The sequence below is a fragment of the Rattus norvegicus genome, chromosome X (genome assembly GCF_036323735.1).
Source record: "Rattus norvegicus strain BN/NHsdMcwi chromosome X, GRCr8, whole genome shotgun sequence".
Classification (NCBI taxonomy): domain Eukaryota; kingdom Metazoa; phylum Chordata; class Mammalia; order Rodentia; family Muridae; genus Rattus; species Rattus norvegicus.
In genome coordinates this window covers 40,951,927-40,972,422 of record NC_086039.1, presented here as the reverse complement: position 1 = coordinate 40,972,422, position 20,496 = coordinate 40,951,927, and the positions used below count along the sequence as shown (strand labels likewise).

The 20,496-nt window shown below is 39.7% G+C and overlaps 2 protein-coding genes across 7 annotated transcripts in view; one reads left to right on the top strand and one right to left on the bottom strand.

The window, feature by feature from the left end:
• Positions 1-692: 692 nt before the first annotated feature.
• The window catches only part of Cnksr2 (connector enhancer of kinase suppressor of Ras 2), a 248,888-nt gene continuing 229,084 nt past the window's right edge, over positions 693-20,496 (bottom strand). For 3 of the 6 annotated variants that reach the window (XM_017602144.3, XM_039100001.2, XM_008773224.4), the window contains 2 exons: positions 12,003-12,199; positions 693-9,233 (listed from right to left, as the gene is read on the bottom strand). In XM_017602144.3, coding sequence (XP_017457633.1) covers positions 9,018-9,233; positions 12,003-12,199 — 413 coding nt within the window. In that variant the 3' untranslated portion in view covers positions 693-9,017. Of the gene's footprint in view, positions 9,234-12,002; positions 12,200-18,123; positions 19,719-20,496 lie in introns of those variants that run through there. The other 3 variants (XM_063280272.1, NM_021686.3, NM_001113366.1) reach the window with 2 other exon arrangements.
• On the top strand, positions 3,302-6,057 carry Klhl34 (kelch-like family member 34). Its single transcript, NM_001401129.1, has one exon. The coding sequence runs from the start codon at positions 3,826-3,828 to the stop codon at positions 5,761-5,763; it is 1,938 nt and encodes a 645-aa protein (NP_001388058.1). The 5' UTR covers positions 3,302-3,825; the 3' UTR covers positions 5,764-6,057.

The window sequence follows — 20,496 nt, the reverse complement described above, 5'->3', positions numbered from 1 at the left end:
ATGAAGATGGGTGGGGGATTGGTAACAGCAGTGAACAGACCTGCCTAGTAGTGGAAGGTTCAGAGGAAATAGCAGTAGCCCAGGATCCATTTAGAATGCTTAAGTTTCTGCTAAAAACCCAGCTCTATTCCTCAGCAACTCTGAGGAGTTGAGAGTCTAGTGCGGAGAGGACAACTCATAAGCTTCCCTTTTCGACTTCCCAGCAGAGCTACTTAGCACCGTGTGTTTAGGTTGGATTTTAAGGCAAGCTTCTGGAAAATTCTACTGTTCTGGTCAGAATATATGTATCTTCCCCAAATTAAGATGTAGGAGCTTAATATCCGGCATAATACCTTTGAGAAGTGTGGCCTCTGGGTAAAGAGTAGGCACAGGGCTTTCTCTGCCTTGATGATGGAATTAATGCTTTCTGTCTTTCTGCCATGTAAGAAACAGCAAGAAGGGGGCTGGGGATTTAGCTCAGCGGTAGAGCGCTTGCCTAGGAAGCGCAAGGCCCTGGGTTCAGTCCTCAGCTCCAAAAAAAAAGGTACCATTTCTACACAGTAGAGAGTCATCACTAGACACTAAGTGCATTGGTGCCTTGAATGTTGACTTCCTAGCTTCCAGAGCTGTGAACAATGACTTCGCTTTGTTTATACAGTATCCCCTTTAAGGAACAGACCAAGATAACAATTTAAGACACATATCTACGACAATTTAAACACAGAGACTAAATTTTTATTTAATACTACTTAATATTGCACAGAAATAAAAATACTAACACTACACAACTGCTACTTAAATGACAATGATTTTTTTTTTGGGTTGACAGTTACATTTTCTAAACAAGATCTTACAAGCACACATAATGTAAAAATGTCTTCAGGTAACACACGCCGTCACATCTTCTCTGGCAAAACATGTTAGGTTGAGCCAGCAACAACACATTATTTTATGCAAAACTGGAATTTTGATGTTAAGAGTTCAAGAGTTTCCACAGCATCTTTAATTCTGTAATGTGACACTTTGAATACAAATGCATTGTCATGGGCAGTTCTGATGGGTGGGATTCAGTACAGGTATGAGCAATGTGCTCTTCAAAAACCACGTCAGTCTTTTTAAGTTAGTAAAATGCTGAGTAAAGTGTGTTGCATGATTTGATTTTTATCATACATGAGGTCACATATAATATAGTAGGAAGGCAACCCTAGGTTCGTGGCCAAACAATAAATTAATGTTCAAGCCATTCAGACAAACCATACTCCCTTTGGAGCTCACTTGCCACGTTTGTATAAAAAGAAAAATGATTTTGGAGGAAAGGGTCAAGATTTGGTTTAACAATCCCCCAAATTCCTTCTAGCAAAATTTGATTAGTTTGAGTGAAGGGCATTTAAATTGAAAATGGAGAATTGTATGAAATAAATCATAGTCATATTTCACTTTTTTTTTGAGATAGGTTCTCACTGGGCAGCATTGGCTGGCCTAGAAGTTGGTATGCAGACCAGGCTGGCCTCAAACTCAGAGACCCACCAGCCTCTGCCTCCTTTACTGCTAAAAGTAAAGGCATGTGCTGCCACAGTAAGTTTATGTTTCACTCTTGAACCACACATTTTAATGCCATCCTTTATCTCCATAGGAACAATACTCTCCCTGAATCCATTTGTACCTCTAATATTAGGAATTTCTGTTAGAACATTTTTTTAGCATTACAAAAGTACAACCCCAGCCCTACCTACACTCTATAATTTGGTAATTTAAGTTATAACTTAATTCTGTCTTTGGCAGCAGTATCACTTTTTAAAATATTTATTTTTATTTTCGGTCTATGAGTGTTTTGCTTGCATGTATGTCTGTGCACCTCTTATGTGCCTGGTGTCAACAGAGGCCAGAAGAGGGTGTTGGATTCCTTGGAACTAGAGTTACAGATGGATGTGAGCCACCAGGTGGGTTCTGGGAACTGGACTCTAGACCATTGCAAGAGCAGCAAGGATTCTTAAGTGCAGAGCTATCTCTTTAGCTCAGCAGAATTTTTACTAATATTTTATGAAATTAAAGAATCATATGTAATCAGAGACCTTGTAAACACTGATGGCTGGCCAAGTAGGAAATGACAGACTTTTTATCTTTCCTAAGACTTTTTTTTTTCTTCTGTGAAATAGAACTCTGTCTGAAAGACTTATCTGGAACAGACTGCTGGAGGGGCTGCTTTCAAAATCCAGGAAAATGAACTGTAGCTGGAAGCAAAACAAAACTGAAGCCTATAAATTGGCAAGAAAGAGCACTTAATGAATTCATAATGTACGAGTAGGATGAGGAACAGGGTTTTCTTAGTCACCATTTCTGTGCTTGGTGTTTCTTATGAAAATCACTTTGTGAGGAGGAGGGGCCCCAGAAACGACAGCGCTCCTGGGCCTTGCAACTTTACTGCCCATTGTCTTGTCTTGGCATTGAGGATGTGGCAGCCAGCCAGAGCATGGAAATCAGAGAGAGGAAACTAGAAGGAATAACTTTTTTTTTTTTTGAGGAGTTTTAACTTCGCTCTCTGTGTTGCAAAGAGATGGTTTTCACAAGGGCAAGAGTAGCAAAGAGAGCTCCTCTGGGGTCAGAGGGCAGCGGTTGGGCGCAAATTCCTTGGAATGTAAAAAACCAGACAGTTTGAGAGACTGTCTGCAGTTAGGAAGGGAAAGCGCCCCTGAATTCACATGGGACACAAGAACTTGGCCCAGAGATTGGGGTTCTCTCTGGTTTAGCTCTTGCTAGAGTCTTCTCTGAGCAGAGGACTCCTCTTAGGTGTCAGTGCGCAAAATTGCCTCTTAATCCCAGCTTGCTCTTGACTAGTACATCTTCAAAGCCGAAAGATGAGCCTGAGGCTCCTTTTCCCATTGTAAAGGTTCACCAAGAGGGCCTTCAGCTTATCTAGGTATCCTGTCTACACATCACCAGGACTAGAGTCCCAAGGGAATCGCCCCTTCTTTAGCATTTGCTACCCCTCCCTCAGCTCAGCATTCCAGGGGATGTTCCCCACCTCCGCTCCCCGCGGTTACTGGAGGCCAGTCAGGTCACAGAAGTCAGGGCCCTGGCTCAGGAAGCTTCCTGCTGAGCCCTTGAGCGATTAGCAGCCAGCAGCTGGGAAGCGGGGCGGGGCGGGTCGCCGAGAGCCAGCCGGCCAAGGCGAGCACTATTCCTGTCGCTGTGAGCTACCGGCATGTTATGTGCAGCGCCCAATCACGCTCCCAATCCTCAAAGCTGACCTGCGCTCCCCTCAGTGCCACAGGCTTTGATTTGATCGTTCTCTCAGAACAAGCTCACCCCCAGTCCCCTAGCCAGTTGTCCTGGGACTGCGCGAGTGTCTACGGAGCAGCCACGACCGGGAGTTTCAGAGCTATCATCCTGCCTTCCCGGGCCACTCACTATAGGGTCACATCCACGCATCTGGCCTTTTGGAAATCCAGCACCCTCGACCTCTCCAGGTGATGGTGCGCGGCCACTGCCGCTTCTGGTGTGCAAGTGTGGGCTCCTCAAATTGTGTAGGGGAGGCGGCTCTGGGCAACGTGCTGTCATGCTCACCAACGGCTGAAACCAAGTCTAGTATTACCGAGAAGACTCCGAAATCCACACCCTCTGCTACTAGAGGCTTCTGGAAATTGTCTCTACATCTTACGTTGTGTGAGAGGGGCACGAAGCAACCGCCAAATCTGGATGAAGGAACCCTAGGTTTTAAGCTGAGCAGGCAAAAATCAGCCTTTGCTAGGGGCTCTGCAGCTGGACAGCGGAGGTGGGGGTTCCGTGTCACGGGATGTCTCCAGCCGCGCCTGGCTGGCTCCATCCCAGCTTCCCGCCTTGGGCATCATGAGTTACTTCCTGTCTTACTGTAAAGCCCACGGCAGTTCTCTTCTCACTGGCTACCAGGCCCTACGCGCTGAGGGCTTCTTGTGCGATGTGACACTGGAGGCTGAGGGCAGTGAGTTCCCAGCACACAGGTCACTTCTGGCATGCTCCAGCGACTACTTCAGGGCTCTGTTCAAGAGTCACACTCAGGAATCGCGGGCTCGCGTAATTCACCTGCATGTGCCTTCAGCGGCCGGCCTACAGCGCCTGCTGGACTTCATCTACACTGCCTGGCTGCCCCTCTCCATGGACACTGTGGAGGACACTCTGGAGGCTGCCAGCTACCTGCAAGTCACCGAGGCCTTAGGACTATGTGCCCACTACTTGGAACGCCAGCTTACCCCAGAGAATTGCTGCTTCACTGCTAATGTGGCAGCTCGCTTTGGCCTGGCCCGCACCCTAGGTGCAGCAGAGCACTGTATTGTGCGCCACCTGGGGGAGCTGTTACTGATGGGCGCTGGGCCCTCGGGGCTGTTGGAACTCAATCCTATATCAATGAAGGCTGTGCTGGGTGCCCCCAATGTAGCACGGGTGGCCGAGACGCGGCTGCTGCGCCTAGCACTAGCCTGGCTGCAGCAGGAGCCCACGACCCAGCGCCTGGCACATAGTTCAACACTGCTTGGATGCATACGCTTTGGCCTGGTGCCTGCTAGTGTCCTGCGGCGCATGTACTCGGGCTCTGGTCTTATATTACCTACTAGGATCAAGAGCCTCATCATCCAGGCCCTCAATTACCACACAGCACCCTCCAGCCAGCCGCTTCTGCAGGGAGAACAGACCAGTGTCCGGAGTCCCCAGACCCGTATCTTATTAGTTGGTGGTCTCAGAGCTAGGGAGACTGTAACTGAGGAAATCATGGTCCTACCAGAGGTAGTTCGGAATCGGCGCCCTGCACCTGAACCAGAGGAAGAGGAGGGAGAAGAGGAAGAAGAGATGGAGGAGGAGAAGGAGTGGGAGCTCACTCAGGATGTAGTGTCCTTCGATGTGTACAACCACAGCTGGCACACCTTAACACAGCTGCCTACACCACTGCTAGGCCACAGTGTATGTACCATCGGCAACTTCCTATTTGTCCTTGGAGGGGAGAGCCTTTCTGGCAGCCCATCTAGTTCCCTGGCTGATGGCTCAAGGTCAGTCACAGCCTTAGTGCACCGGTATGACCCGCGCTTCCACACTTGGACAGAGGTGCCTGCCATGAGAGAAGCAAGAGCCTACTTCTGGTGTGGTGTGGTAGGCGAGAGTCTCCTGGCTGTTGGAGGCCTGGGCACCTGTGGTGAGGCACTGGCCTCAGTGGAGATGTATGACCTTCGCAGGGACCGCTGGGTGGCAGCTGGGGAGCTACCTCGGGCAGTACATGGTCACGCAGGTGCTGTTGGGGACCATGGTGTTGTATACATCTCCGGGGGCAAGGCTGGGAGAGGTGAAGGAGGCACCAGTAGCCTCCGGGATATGTACTCCCTTAGCCCTGGAGAGAGAGTGTGGAGCAAGAGGGCACCCATGGGCACAGCTCGTTATGGGCACTACCTTGCGGTGCTGCGAGGTGCAGTGTTTGCGTTTTTGGGAAGATATGAGCCCTTCTCTGAGATTGAACGCTATGATCCCAGCACAGACCAGTGGACTCGGTTGCGGTCACTACCCTATGACCGCTTCTGCTACGGACTTGCTGTGGTAGAAGAGACAGTGCTGCTGTTGGGTGGTCTTAAGTGGCGGGATTCACGCCAGGTGCCAACCCGTAATGTAGTAGGCTATGACCTTGACCTGGACCGTTGGGAAGACATAGGCTGTGTGCTACCCTGGGCATGGAGTGGCCTTCGGTGTGCAGTGTTGCAGCTGGCAGAGGGTGCGGAGGAGACAAGGGAGGGAGAGATTGGAGAGGTGCCAAATTTAGTGCTGGATTGAATGGGTGAGTCCAGTCTTCAGAGGATCCAAGAGAAAATTGTTCTTGACCTTGCCTGAAGAGCAAGGCTTTTTTCCCCTGAGAGGACTCTGATAGAGTAATTCTGAAGGGTAAAGAGGCAAACAAGGCCTTGACCAAAGAATAACTATTCCCCTTCAACTGCAAAAGTCGGCCAGGAATGGTCAAATGCAAAGATAATGAACCAGCTTTAGTTAACCGAAGAGTTCTCAGAAAGACAGACTCATCCTGGCCTACAGGTGGAATCGGAAAATAAAATAGGACCTTATTTCTCCCCCTAAGCTGTTTTTTCAAGTACCTGTGAATATTTTCATATCTCCCATCCAAAGAATGTACTAGTACACACAAACCACAGAAAATTGTTGGCTACAGTAACTATATTAATAGTCCCAGTAGACAGTGTTGGATGAAATTGTGAAGGTTTGTTTATGTGTGTGTGTGTGTGTGTGTGTGTGTGTGTGTGTGTATGTGTGTACGCATATACACACCTTTGTTAAACAGTATGGAATGGTTGTGCCAAAATTATTTTTATGGTGCAGGGCCATGGTTATAGTTCTGCTTTCACAGTTTCATACTGACATGGAACTGAGAGGGAAAAAAAACCATAAAAAGCATTTCTTTTAGAAACTATTTTTGGTTAATAATTTTTCTGTCCTGTTTCATCTGCTTTTATACTGGCAGCTTATTAGTTTAGATATATTTCATTTAGCCATAGTACACTAAATTTGTAAGAAGAAAATTAGCGTATTTTTGGTGGTTTCACTCTTCGTTCCCCAAAGGCTCACAGAAAAGGAATGAGTAGGTGAAGTTTTCAAGGTTACATTAGGTCAGTGTGAAGACAGCTTGAGGTTTCAGAATTTCAGAGGAGACCTTGGTGAGCTCTGAACAGGTGTTACTTCTGGCTTGTGCTATCAGTGAGGTGGCAAAGTGAGAACTTGTAACTGGGGTGGTGGTAGTGAGGGTGGCTGTATGATTAGGTCACAGAAAAATGTGGTAAGCCCTTTGCATGAATAAAGTAGGTGCTTTATAAGGATTCATTAAGAGCTGAATTTATTTGACTTCAGTTTACAGTGCTGCCTCTCTCCTAGATTTGAAACTAATGCAATCAAATGCACAGGTATATAGTGTTAAAAGGTCTCTTTCACGCTAGGCTAGGCTGATAACTCACCAGTCTTACAAAATTCATGAGTTTAATTTTTTACCAGTAAAATAACAGCTGACTTTACAAAAGTAGAAGCTGCTTACTAGCCACAGAGCTAGTCTTCCCACCAACTGCCTGTTGCTTGCAGGCTGTTTGTCCACTGTATATAACATATCCGTCATGTACAAATAATTTTAAGTGAAGATACACATTGGTCTAGTAAACATCAATATGCCTAAAGAATTGTAACAAGCACACTTCAATTTACCACAAGAGGGGTTTTGTTCTTTGTTCTCTCTTTCTCTCTTTCTTTTACATATACAAAATCCCACAAATTTAATGTGCGTCAATAACCATGCAGTAAATAAATTTTTTTTTTTACAAATAGGGTTTTCTAAATGATAAAAATATTACACGGGACCCACAACTCCATACAAACATTAATGCATGTTTCTCATCCATTTTGACTAAATATAGGATTACTGAAAATGCGCTGTAGAAAGGCCACTTTCCTGTACAGTTGTGCAAAGTCTGCAAAACGAGAGTGATTTAACGTGATTTCAAAAGCAAAGAAAAAGATCCCGCTGTGTAGTTTTTACTTTCTTCTCTACAGCAAAAATATTCACTGGCATATATCTGAACTCTTAGAGATGTAAATACATTCACTGAGCTGTACAGGCAACAGGATAAAGCTGATCAGAAGTAGATTTTAGGATATAGAATAGTAAAGGAGGGTCTTTTCCTCCTGAAAAAACAGCAAATTGTGACTTGTATATTATGCAGCCACACACTAAAAAGCAGCAAGTCACTTTCATGCTGTGGTCACTTTCCAAAACTAGACACAGAAATGGCAATATGTGAAGAGGACTTTTTCATAGACTCCACCCGCTCTATAAACAGTTCAGGACTCTAGGAAAAACTCTAAGTGCTTGATCTCAGGCTACTCAATGTAATAACTCCCTGAATGACTGCCATCCTCTCTTTTCCTTAGTAGAGAAATCCATTAATGATTTTTCAACATTGTTTTCTCTACTGTAGCTTCTATCTGCCACCACCAAACTGCATTTTGCTTCCTTGCCTGATGTATAATTACAGAAGTTTAGTTACAGACCGAGAGAAAATTGGAAACTGCCTGGAAAATGTACTCATTTCAGTGTATACCTTGTCTTTTAAAAGTTAAGAGTCAAAAGACACGTTTGGGCTGAAATTGTGTGTGTGTGTGTGTGTGTGTGTGTGTGTGTGTGTGTGTGTGTGTGTGTGGTGTAGCTGTTAGCTGCCTTTCTGGGTGAGTTAAGTCTGTTTTAAAAAATCCATTCTTAAGTTCTTCTGTACACAATCAGCATTTCATCACTACAAAAATAAAGGAAGATTTAAACCAAGAAAATAAAGCAGCTCTATCTTCAATTTTGGTCTTAGTTACAAAAACATCTTACAAAGCTTTGCCCTGATACACCATGCAGTGTTCTCATAGATTTGGACTAGAACCTCCATTAACCAGTTAGCACGAGTTAATAGACTGTTAAGACAGATATTTGACCTGAACTTTTCTTATGTTCATGCTCTTCTAGTTTGCTTAACTCTTATACACACCTACATTTCATAAAAATAAAACTACAGCATTAAACTTTGTGCAATGTTTAAGAAAATTCTTAGAACATTTTAATAAATATAAAAAGGTTTAAATTCTTTCCCACCCACAAGGATGTCTGCACCTGAAAAAATTTTGATTTACGTTTGAAGTCTCATTTATATAAAATTAACTTAAAGGGAGAAGAGATGACTTCAAATAGAAAACTGCCTTTTTGTGTTTTTTCTACTTGAAGATCACCTGTTTTCAGAATTGTCTGCAAAAGTTAATTTAAGTCATTAAAGATAGTTGATTTCGCACACAGTAAACATAAGCTGAGCACTGACTGCATATAAAACATACAAATGCTCTTTAAAGACAGTGGTAATGTGACCATGTATGCTTTGTTTCATATAGTTTGGTAACATTAAAGTATAGCTTGTCAAGTATCCAACACACTGATAAAAAACTACCTTATGTACTTATTCAGAGTACCAGCAGGTACTAGATGGCCTCGAGTGAGAATGCACTTACACGTGTGTCTCAATGTACGAATGAGTATGTGTTAGAGAGGAAGTGATAACATCTACTTCAGAAGAAATACTTAGTGGGTCATTTGAGGTGGTGTTTTGACAGATATCCAAGAAAAGGTCGAGGTACATCTGCTTCCATTGTTGGAATTCTTTAGATGTCAAGTCTGGATTGTCTAGGACTTTATCAATAATGGCTACTTCCCCTTCTCTGGCCTGAAAAGCAAAAGAATCCAATAGTTAAGATGGGGATGAAATTTTATCAAAATTTAAAACAAGTTAATGTGCCAATAAATTCAGAAGCCTCCAAGAATCAGATTTGTAGTTATTTAGACTAAAATCATAGTATATCTTTTTTGTTTAACACAGTGGTATGTCTTGAATTGCTTGTATGTGATTTACTTTGTACTCTTGGCCCTTCCTATTTGCCATCTCTGATTACAGAAACCTTCATGTTTTAAGGAAACCGTCCTCAACCTATAAGATCCAGCTTAAAAGTCTTCCATTTCTTCAACAGTCTTCCTTAACCACTCAAAGAGAAGCTTATGTCTTTCTGTCATGTCTATGTTAACATCCTACCCTTGCCATCAAGTGTATTTACTACTGTCTATCTATGAGTTACTTTGGAGCCTTTCCTACCTCTCCTTCTTTATGATTAATTCCTCATGCTCCATGGAGGGGAAACAGGCCCCTGTTACTGCAGAGACAGAATGCTTGCCCTCTGAGCATTAAGGATTCCTTCCCAAAGCACTAGGGCCCTATAACGAATGAAATCTTTCTCTTCATACTGGAGGTTGGCATTCAGCTGATGACTAAGTATCACTTTGGCGCAACTCTCAAAAGTACAACTATCAACTGTAGAAGAAGAAAATTTCTTCTGCGGTGGGTAAAATAGAGAAAGAGTTAAGGCGCTTTGAGAAAACCATTCTTTTCTTTTATGGATCTAACAAAAGACTAAGAAAATTCTGGAAATGTTCTGCAGGTGAAAAAAAAGCATACTAGTTTGCCAGAGTCAGGAGGGAAAGAAGACAATAACACATGTAAGAAGTGGTTCAGGCCAGTGAGGAGACAAGATACTAAATTGGTATGGGATTGATGATACTGGCAATTGCCTATGGTGGAATCTGAGAGTTATTCTTGGGTGTGTTTAGTTGTTCTTCTGTAATGGAAGACTTTATAACCTATTACTTTTCTAGGTCCCAAAGTACAGGGCTCTGTAACTTCCCATCGATTTTTAATCATCAAGGGGCATTTCTTTCTTCTTCTTTTTTTTTTTTTCTACATGGAGAGGTTTAATGAGTGAAGGAGAGTAGAAGAGGGGAGGAACAAAGGAGCCTGGCCATGGGCATGTGGAGGGAAGGGGAATGGGGAGAAAAGGGATGGAGGGGAAGAGGGCATGAGAGCAGAGAAGAGAAGATTAAGAAAGAGTAAGAGGGTGGGGCATTTCTTTTTAGTGTTTCATTATCTTTCTTTCTCCTAGAAGGGCAGAAGAGTCTAACAGCATAATATATTAGGCGACTCATTGCTCCTTCTTGAACTCAACATTTATAGTGGCATTTCATTGTTATGGGACAAAAATATTGTAGGATATTTACAGAGCATAAAAGAGAGGAAGAGAGAAGGAGAAGAGGAAGTAGGAGGGTAAGGGAAAAGAAGAGGAAAGGGAGGGGAGTGAGGAAACAGAAGAACCAGGTATCTAAGATATTCACATATGGCAAAGAGGCGAGGGACATAAAATAAACTCAACATTTCTGCAAACCATTTGTCTCATATTGTTTTGCTTTGACTTCTTGTCTAATTGTCTTTTGCTTTTATATTTTGGTTTCAGATTTCGTGTTTCTGTGGGTTTGTTGTGTATTTCTGGTTTCTTTGTTTTTAAAAGAGAGAAACCAATGGTGTGGGGTTGGGTTGGGAGTGTCTGGGAAGAGTTGGGAAAGAGGAAAAGTGTGATTACAATAAGTCATATGAAAAACTTCAACAAAAGAAGGCAAAACCAAAATAAGATAGAAAGCTAAGGATATCTTTTCAATAGACCTCGTCAACAGAATTACTCTTGTGACTATTACTGCCCCCCTATTCCCGTAGAATTGTTGTATTAATAAGTCCATGGATATGGATAGCTTCTATACATAATGGACTCTGAATCCTTGGCTAATATTACCTGAAGACATTTCAAATAATTATTTCCTATTCTATTCATTTACTTAGTACTCATCTTTATTTCCAAACTACAATTTTAGCAGGATGCTAAAACATTTCTTGGAGAAGTCCTTTGACATTTTGTGTTTTGGAATTACTGTGTTCCACCTTCTGTACGACAGTTCTTGTTTGTTTGTTTTGTTTCTGTTTTCACTTTTTGCGTGGTACAGGACCTGGTCAAGGTGCTTGCAAGATAGGTACTTTCCTCCCTTTTCTCATGAACCTCCTTCAACTTCTGTCTCTATGTTTCCCTGTCCTTACCACTTGCTTCCCAATCTAGGTGCGGCACAAGAAGAATGAAAACAGTGTTAAGCATTTACAGAAATATATAGTGGGAAGGTAATGTGTGCATTAGGAAATGCAAGCAGAACAGTTGATGCCGTGTCTACATGGAACATGGTGAGTCTAGTTTCACTCCATATGTTGTAGTTTATTCACAAAACAGTTTAAGCTCTTTATTAAACGTTTAACATGCATACTGTGGGCCTTTAATTTCTTTTAAAATTATACTGAGGAGTAACACCAACCCTGCTTTTTAAAGAAGAAATCTTAGCCACATCCTGATTTCTCCTAAAACTAAGTCACGTAACCTTTACTCAGTGTCTTAGGACTTCAATGAAGACCTGACAGGATTTCCTTCCAATCTCTCTGCTGCACATTCTTCCTATTTAACTGTTCCTTCCTATAGCTCCCTGTGTACTACTCAATCTCTAGTATCTGGAAATCTAGTTTCTGTGCAAGAATACATTGCCCCAAAGGAATTTCCATGTCTGTTTCATATCTTACCTTTAAAGTGCTTTTAAGAATTCTCAGCCTGTGCAGCTTCTCATTCATCACAGGATCATTGCATCGTTTTATGAACGATAGTTTGTATTCGATCTTGGTTGAAATGCGATGTTCTCCTAGTGGTGACAGACTGGCTTCCTCCAGTGCCCTGTATAAATCTTGCAAGGAGTCTCCTAACTTTTCTTCCCTATTTTCATCTGAGAGACAGGGGAACGGGAGCAGGGTAAAGGACGAGGAGAAGGGAGGGAAAGAGACAGATATTCGGTTTAATAAAAATTAGTTTTGTAGTTTGAAAAAATGTAGAAATTGAGTTATTGGAAATATAGTCTAATTAGGAAAATAGTCTAATACTTAAACATCTCTCAGAAACAAAACAAAACAAACAAAATACCTCACAGATTCTAGTTAGATGGGATTATATAATTATGGACAGTCAATTATTTTAGAAGGATTAAATAGGATTTGATTCAACAAATAAGCCTCTTGAGAGAAAAATAATCACACATATGTTGAATTCAAAGAATTAAAGTATAATATGTACATAACATGAAAATGCTGCTTCATAGCACTTAGTATTTTAAGACAATTAAACATAGAAATGCTATTTAATAGTTCTCCTGGTTAATTAATACTGAATGATTTTTTTTTTAGATTTCATAAGATGGAATGGTATTTGTTGGCATTTTTTTATTATGATTGTCGAGCTATCTAAGAGACTTTTAGATTTCATGTGACTGCTGTAGCAATGCCTAGTACAGTATATCAATACAGTAACCGACAGAAGTTATTGTAAGAAATAATGTCTTTGATTTTCAGGCAGGGGCTCACAGTGTAGGCTAGGGTGGCCTGCAATTCATTATGGAGCTCAGGCTGCACCCTGCAACACATGAGGCTGGCCTCAAATTCAGGGTAATACTTTTGCTTCTGTCTCCCGAGTGCTGGGGTTACAGGTATATAAGGCCCCGTGCTCAGCAATACTAATGCTCCAAATTAAATGAAAATGAAACACATGGATATATTCATAAGCAAATATAAGGACATTTCTGACAAGTACTAACAGAATTTATAACATTAAAAAACTGTTAAGAAAATACTTTGCTTATTTTTGAGGAAAATTGAGACAGTTACAACTGTGGATTTTTGATCTAGATGATCAAAGGAAAGTGTTATTTTGTTTTAAAATTGTATGACTAATGATGTTAATTCACTTAGAAATGTATCAGTTTATTTGTCATGAATATAACAATAACAATGAAGTAGCTTCTTTTTTGGGTAGCAGCAGGGTCTTATTGGAGGAATGCTTCTTACACTGGTCCAAGGCATAACTATAGAATGTTATTCACTCCACCACCGATCATGCAGCATCAAGCTTTCAGATATAGTTTTAAAAATAGAATCCCTAATTAACGACAATCCTAATGAACATTTATTTGTGCCAGAGAGTAGGGTAAATGTCTAACATTCATGATCTCATTTGCTCTTCATAATGATATTAAGAAATCTTCAATTTATAACAAGGGAGGTCTTTGCTCAAGGTCATAATCTCATATAAATGGGGAAATTAGAACTTAATTATTTAAAGTGTGCATTTAGAGGTACCAATTAATGTGAGAAACCCTTAAAATGTATCATTCTAAACATTTATTCCATGCTTTGCATGCAATCTTTTAATAAAAATTTCCACAGGAAAGGTTTCTAATTGGCTACAAATTATACACAGACGGTAAGACTTTAATAAGTTGAACTACACAGAAATATTTTTGTATGCTCATAATCTGGCAAAGAAAATGACCATCAGGATAGAACACTTAAGGGGGGTGACAAGTTATTCCAGTAATTTGTGTCAACTCTGGACACTATCCTTGGGTTATGCTAATGACGCTCTAAACATGTTTTAAAAGAATACAGTTAAAACTGTCCCCAAAGTCTAAATAACACCTTAATTTGTAAGGAGTCACCTTTAGAACTAAAAAGCTCTTTTGTTTAAAATCTGTATTTAGGTTTTTACTCTTCTACTGAGGTTAGTAGCTGAGAATAGCTATGATCAATTTTTTCACTAGAAAATCCCTTATCGTCTGTCAGCACATGCTATCATTGTGCTCTATAATGAATTTTAATGCCTAAACATATCTCTCTTAAAATATGAAAATTCATTTAAATAAAATCTTTAAAAAATTCTCTGCTGGTTCATCCTTGACCTATTTTCAGCACATAGAGGAGTTTGATGGATGGGTGTATGTAAGCCTATAAAAAGAATGGATTTTCAAGTTACAACAAGATAGATCCATCATAGAGAATTTCAAATGAGGATCCAGGAAGAAGGAAGGCACAAAATACTCACTCATGGTCACCAAATGGGGTTGTAAAAATAAGGACACATTTGAACAGAATAATTCTATTTCATACAATCGTAATCCAGGAAAGGGCACTGGGGAATTATTTAATAATTATTCTATTTGCCTCAAGGCAAGATTGCATATAAAGATAGATGCAATTTCTGAAAGTAGGGGTTTGGATACCAGTAAGAAAGCCTAACAGATGGGAATTATAGTAGTTAAGGTATCAGGTGGCATAATGTACCATTACTTTTTCAGTTCTAGAAAGAAGGTGAAAGAAAACAAGGATCAAGATTATAGTTTTAGAATTTAAGGAGGGTATAGACTTATTTTCACACAGTGAATTTTTTAAGAGAAATCTTTCTTATCTTACCCAATATGGTAGGGCATATACATCTTGCTACATTTTGAGTTACTATGTTCTCTTTCTCTGTCTTTGTGTCTCTGTCTCCCCACTTCTCTGCTGGGGATCAAATGACTAAGCAAGCATCCTATCACTGAACTACATCTCAACCCAGGCCCTTTGCCTTAACTTTTAACATTTTTGAATACCTCAGAAGCTTTAATTTTTATACAATATCAATGAAGTTTTACTTTAAGAAGACTGAGCAAAGATTAAATATAAAAATACAAATAGCTATTTAAAAACAAAAACTCTCCCTGCCTGTTTCTTAACATTATTTGAGGGAAAACGCATCCAAGCAAAAGACAACACAATCCTACAAGGAATTTGGTTTGATAGCTGTACAAAAGCCAAGCATGGGTCTATCTGGGCAGCACATCTGAACAAGGAATCACAATGACAAAGAACATGAAAACATTTTGAAGTATAGCAGCTGGATGGCACGGCTCCTAACGGAGATGAGAATGTCCCCCGCTTGGCCCTCTACACACCATACACATATGCAACACTGTACAAGACACAGTAGTGGAATGAGTAAGGATGAGGGACTGAGAAGCCAGGCTACCACAAAATGTCACCAATGATTTAACATTCTAAGACTACACAAAGAGTCCTTTTATTTTCAAAAGAAGGGAGTGAGGGGCTGCGTCACATTATAAATCTGATTCACTGTGCTTAACAGTCAAAACAACACAGAACTCAACATTCAAGACAAAAACAGACCTTTATTTTCTTTTTTAGTTTTCAATTGGTTTTCTTGATTTTTCTCAGATGAATCTCAATTAAGTCTACAGGGCTACTGTTGCAACTGAAAACATGAAAGCACCTTTATTTTCTTCTCTTTTTGCCCTCTTCCTCTTCGTCTCCTTCACATTTCCCTTCAGGTTCCTTTCTCTTCTCAAACTTTGCTTTTTCTTCTCTTAGAAGAAGCTTGCTTTGGAAGATGAGGTAAACACTTGGTGAGGCCTGCTTCCCAACTGAATTTCTTTCAAAGTGGCAGTTCAGCCATTGGAACACTGGCTAAAAACCAGCTCGTTTGCAATTTGAGTGAATGTTTCTGAAAATTGGCAAAGTGTAGACCACATTCAAATAAAAGGACATATATAGGAACCTTCTGTGAGTCCCACCGAGGACGTGTAACACTGCTGCAATGACATTTTAATTGGCATCTAATTTATTCACGAAAGCTGGCACTATGAAAGAATAAAACTTTCCCCAAATTATATTTACATTTGTAGCATAAAAACTAGGTCTGTGTCAGATCACACATTAAAAAAAATCCATTCTATTAAAGCAAAGAGCACATATAAAGTCCCTTTTCTTATATGACATTTCATTGACTGGTGGATTTGAGGGTCAAAATTAAGTAATTAATTTGCATTCTCTGGCAAGAGATGATCATTTCTGGTTGTGCCATACTTGGAAGGAGTGAAAAAAACCTTCCCTTTGGTGTCATTCATATATCTAGGAACATGGTGAGCATCACAATAACTCATTGGTTCTCTGCAGGTTCCATAGGGTTACCAGGTAGTTTAAAAAATAAAGCTCAAATAGAAGATTAGCTGATACAAAATATCAGTTTGTTACAATGTCTTGAATCTACTTATGAGTGGATTATAATGTATTTCTCAATTGCTCCCAAATTTTTGGTTGGTGAATTCTGTGCATTTAGTTTCTAAACTTTTTTTTGACTGTTCACCTTTACAGGTTAAACCACTTGTGTTGTTCATAATTTATACACATTTAGTAGTCTGTCAGCATATATGCTATAAATATACATAAAAAACTGAAAAAGATGAAATATAAAACTGAAGGAGAAAGTCTCCCTATTTTCTTCCTGTGTGTTAATAGATTCTCCTTCAAACACCCATACTGTGACTTCTATAAGGGGACTTTGTGTCACTGACATTTGCCATTGTCTGTCTACCATAATGCCTCACAGGCTCTCAACAAATTCAAATGGAGTGATAGTTTACTTTGTGAATAACACACTCCAAGGAAGATTCTCCATTAGATGACTGCACAATTACCGAAAAAGAATTGTATAATACTGTTCACATTTCTTTGGTAGAAACTAAAACAATAAAATCTCACTCTTGTCTTCTGATTGCCCTGCCACTGCAATGCCATCGTTAAAGCAGAGGAAAAGATGAAAACAAAACCAAAAAATATATCAACTGGGCTCTTAAAACAATGGGAAATGGATTCTTGGTACATGTTTTGGAAGAGAATTATATTCTTTTAAATTTGGACAATGATGTCCTGGTGGAAACAGTTGTTCTTTCTACAACACAGCTGTGTAATGAGCACAGAAGGTTGGGAAAGGTTAAGTTACAGATGATAGAGAAGGCTAGACATAGTACTATTAGTCATCAGTCAATTCTGAGTGGCATTTGTTCTTATACAACCAGAAAGCACTTTGTGGCTTCTAGGCTAATCATGTCAAGTATGCGGAATGCTATTTTTGTCCAAAAGGGCAATTGTCATTTGCATCAAGACTACAGGACTATTTTTATGAATACTAATTTACTACCTTGTCCCAGAGAACAACATTTATATGTAAGGTGACAGACTTTTAATGGATTTAATATCTTTGTAAAGTTGATACTAAAAGTGATTAAATAACGATAGGCTTACACTATAACTTGAATTGTTTTATAGTTAAAACACTAGCTATTTTAATCCAGGCCTTTATACCAAACAGCATGCTATGTCTAGTTTTGAGAGGAGGGGAAGGAAGCTGGTTGTATTAGAAAAGATTTTATAAGTTACCTTTTAGTTCTTTCCTTTGCAGCCAATTAGTTATTTAATAATTTGAAACCATTTATTCTCTTTTAGGCAAAATAATAACACTTAAACATTACTGTTGGGTGGCAATTGTTTGTCAAGAGGAAAACTTAATTTTAATAAGTAAAATCCCTTTCTTTAAAGAGGACCAAGCAATTTGTATACCTACATTGTTAAGGTTTACTTTTCTTTTTAGATCAGGTAAATCCTGTGCTTATAACTGTCAATTCTTTTACAACATTAAAGCTTACTCCCACAAGGCTGGGATGAAAATAGTCAAGGCTCAAGTTTATTCTACGCCCTTTTCCTTTGAGTATTTCTGCCAAATTCTGTAGTTTAATAAGAACTTTAATAAGACAGTGGTTGTCTTTTCAGGGTATAATGGCTATTTTTTTAAAGTTTTTTTTCTAGTGATAAATAGTTCAAACAGTAGAACGCTGGCATCCTTAGCACTGCTTTAGTAACCCCTAAGAACGGATGGTTCTCTGAGAGGCAAACACAGAGATGATTGACAGAATCCAGATTTACCCACAAAATTTAGAAAATGTAACCAATAAAAGTGGAAGTCTAAGGCAGAAATTTATAATAGGGACAGTTTCAAAGCCAAACTAAGGGATTTTATTTGAAAATTAATACACAGTCACCACACTCATTAATGAGGAACCCCCTGTCCCCCCAAAATTCTTCAGATCATAAAGTTTTACTCAGATTTAAACAGGGAACATGACCCAAGAGAATTTCATTAATATTAAATGCCAATAAAATAAATATGACTTATTTCTCTATACCAAGAACTACCAATCTTTAGATATACTTAAAAACACATGAAAATGGTTAGAGCACAGAGGCAATTCTAAGGCAGATCAATGTGATTTTTATTCACAACACAAATTTCATTTGTGAGAAAGAAGCATAGATTTTTCTTTGTTAGAAAGATATTTGCTATCAAGCATACTTAGCAAATTATTTAGCTATCTAAAAAGATCTGGTACCAACTGGTAATATTTTTATTTTTAAGCAATTTATATTTTTTACAGGTATTCATATTATGCAATACCACACACTGCAGCAACAGGAAGAAAAACATTTCATAATACAATATTAAATTATTTTTTCACTGCACAAGTATGAAATATTCATTAATTAGCATTAAAATCATTACAGTGTACCTCATCCAACTAAAGGAAATTTCACATCTACCACAGAAGAAAAAAGAAGCAATATTGAGCCACGGGGGCCCAGTTACAGAGTATGAAATAATATCTGAAGCTAATTTGAAAGACATCCAGACAAAATACTTTTTCAAATATGGAAAACCACAGCCTATAGATTGGAATATTTTACAGAAAAAGAATAGCTCATTCCAGCTTATGAGGCAACATCACTTCTATGTAAGTGCCAAGGAAAAGGAGAAAGTTAGGATTTTTCGCTGAGGAATCTAATAATGCCTGGCATGAGAAATTTCCTTCATTAGTGTCACTGAAAGCAGTCTGCCTTACACCTGAATATGCTTTAATAATAGAATAAACATATTGAGTTTCTGAGCAGGGTGTGTACACCTTGCCTTAATAGATTACACTTAATTTAGTACAATACAGCATGTCAAATTTGAAAAATGCAAATACACTTAACACAGAATTTGCTTCCGCTGCTTTGCCTTAACAATGAAGAGTCTTGCCATCCCACCAAGAGTCCATTTAACAGCCAGGATTTTCTAATCATTGGTGCTGAGCCCTCTCTTCCTGATGTCAGGAGAAGACAACTGAGGTGTCGCCACAGAACCCTTCCCCAGGCAAGACCCTTTACCCTCTGTTCTCCCATAAAAAGGGCAGTTCTCGGCTACTGTGGTCCATCTTGATTGGCTTTGATCTTATGCTAGTCCCATTGTTGAAAGCTCGAATTCTTCTTAAGAGTGGCCTGCCCCTCTTAATATCCCTTTAGAGGCCCCAAATCCACAACACTTGATGATCTAAGCTTTTTACAAGTCTGTTTTCTGTTATAAACAGCAAGGACGAGGCCATTTTAGTTGCTTGCAAGAGGTTGATGTTGAGTCTGCGCCGTGCCGACTCTCTTCCATCTAAATTCTCTAAACATTAGCTTATCAATCTGTGATTCCAATGGGTTGAGTGCCAACAGAAGTGGATCCGATATGGCATGGAGAGGTTCTACCAACTCTCGCAGTGTATTAGCCTAATATAATAAAGCAGTGATACAATATAATGAAAGACCTGCGAGTGCCATTATTCCAAAGCACATCAGTATTTGTATTAGAAATACCATCATGCAGTACCCATGAAGAGAAAATAGAAAAAATATGTCTAGAATTGCATATGGTTTTAATACGATAATGTCTTTCTGTTGGCATGCAAGTCTACTTGGTCATAAATGGGACCAATTTTGATTTCATTTGTTTGGAATGCCAATCTTCCAATTATATACGATAACAAACAGACAAATCTTTTCCCACCTCGAACTTGTACACACACATCTATAGTTTGAATCAGAAAAGTTGGCTATTCTCCATACAGATGCAAAACCATCAGTTTTTTTTAAGAAAATGAAATGAATTTCTACATGTTTCCTTATTTTCACTCAATCAGAAATTATGAAGAAGGGTTTTTTGGTCTTTTGACCGGACGACTGTCTTACTACCTTGACAGAAACACTATTGTCTCGACTCATAGGAAGTAGCCTAGCTAGTATCCTGATGAGGAGGCCTCACAGTCAATGACACAAAGTGAAAAGAAATAAAAAGCTACAACAATAAGCATGACAAAAAGATGATTTTACATCTGAGCATTAGCCACACACCATGGAGTTTAGAAACTGGAAGAGAACATGGTTTTTGAATGATTAGAAAAGTGGGGACAAGTTCAGATAAACTCTAGTCTCTCTGTTTGTTCATTTTATTTTGTATCTTCAGGAATCCAAACATTCTCAGAAGGCACATAGCAGCCATGTTTGCCAT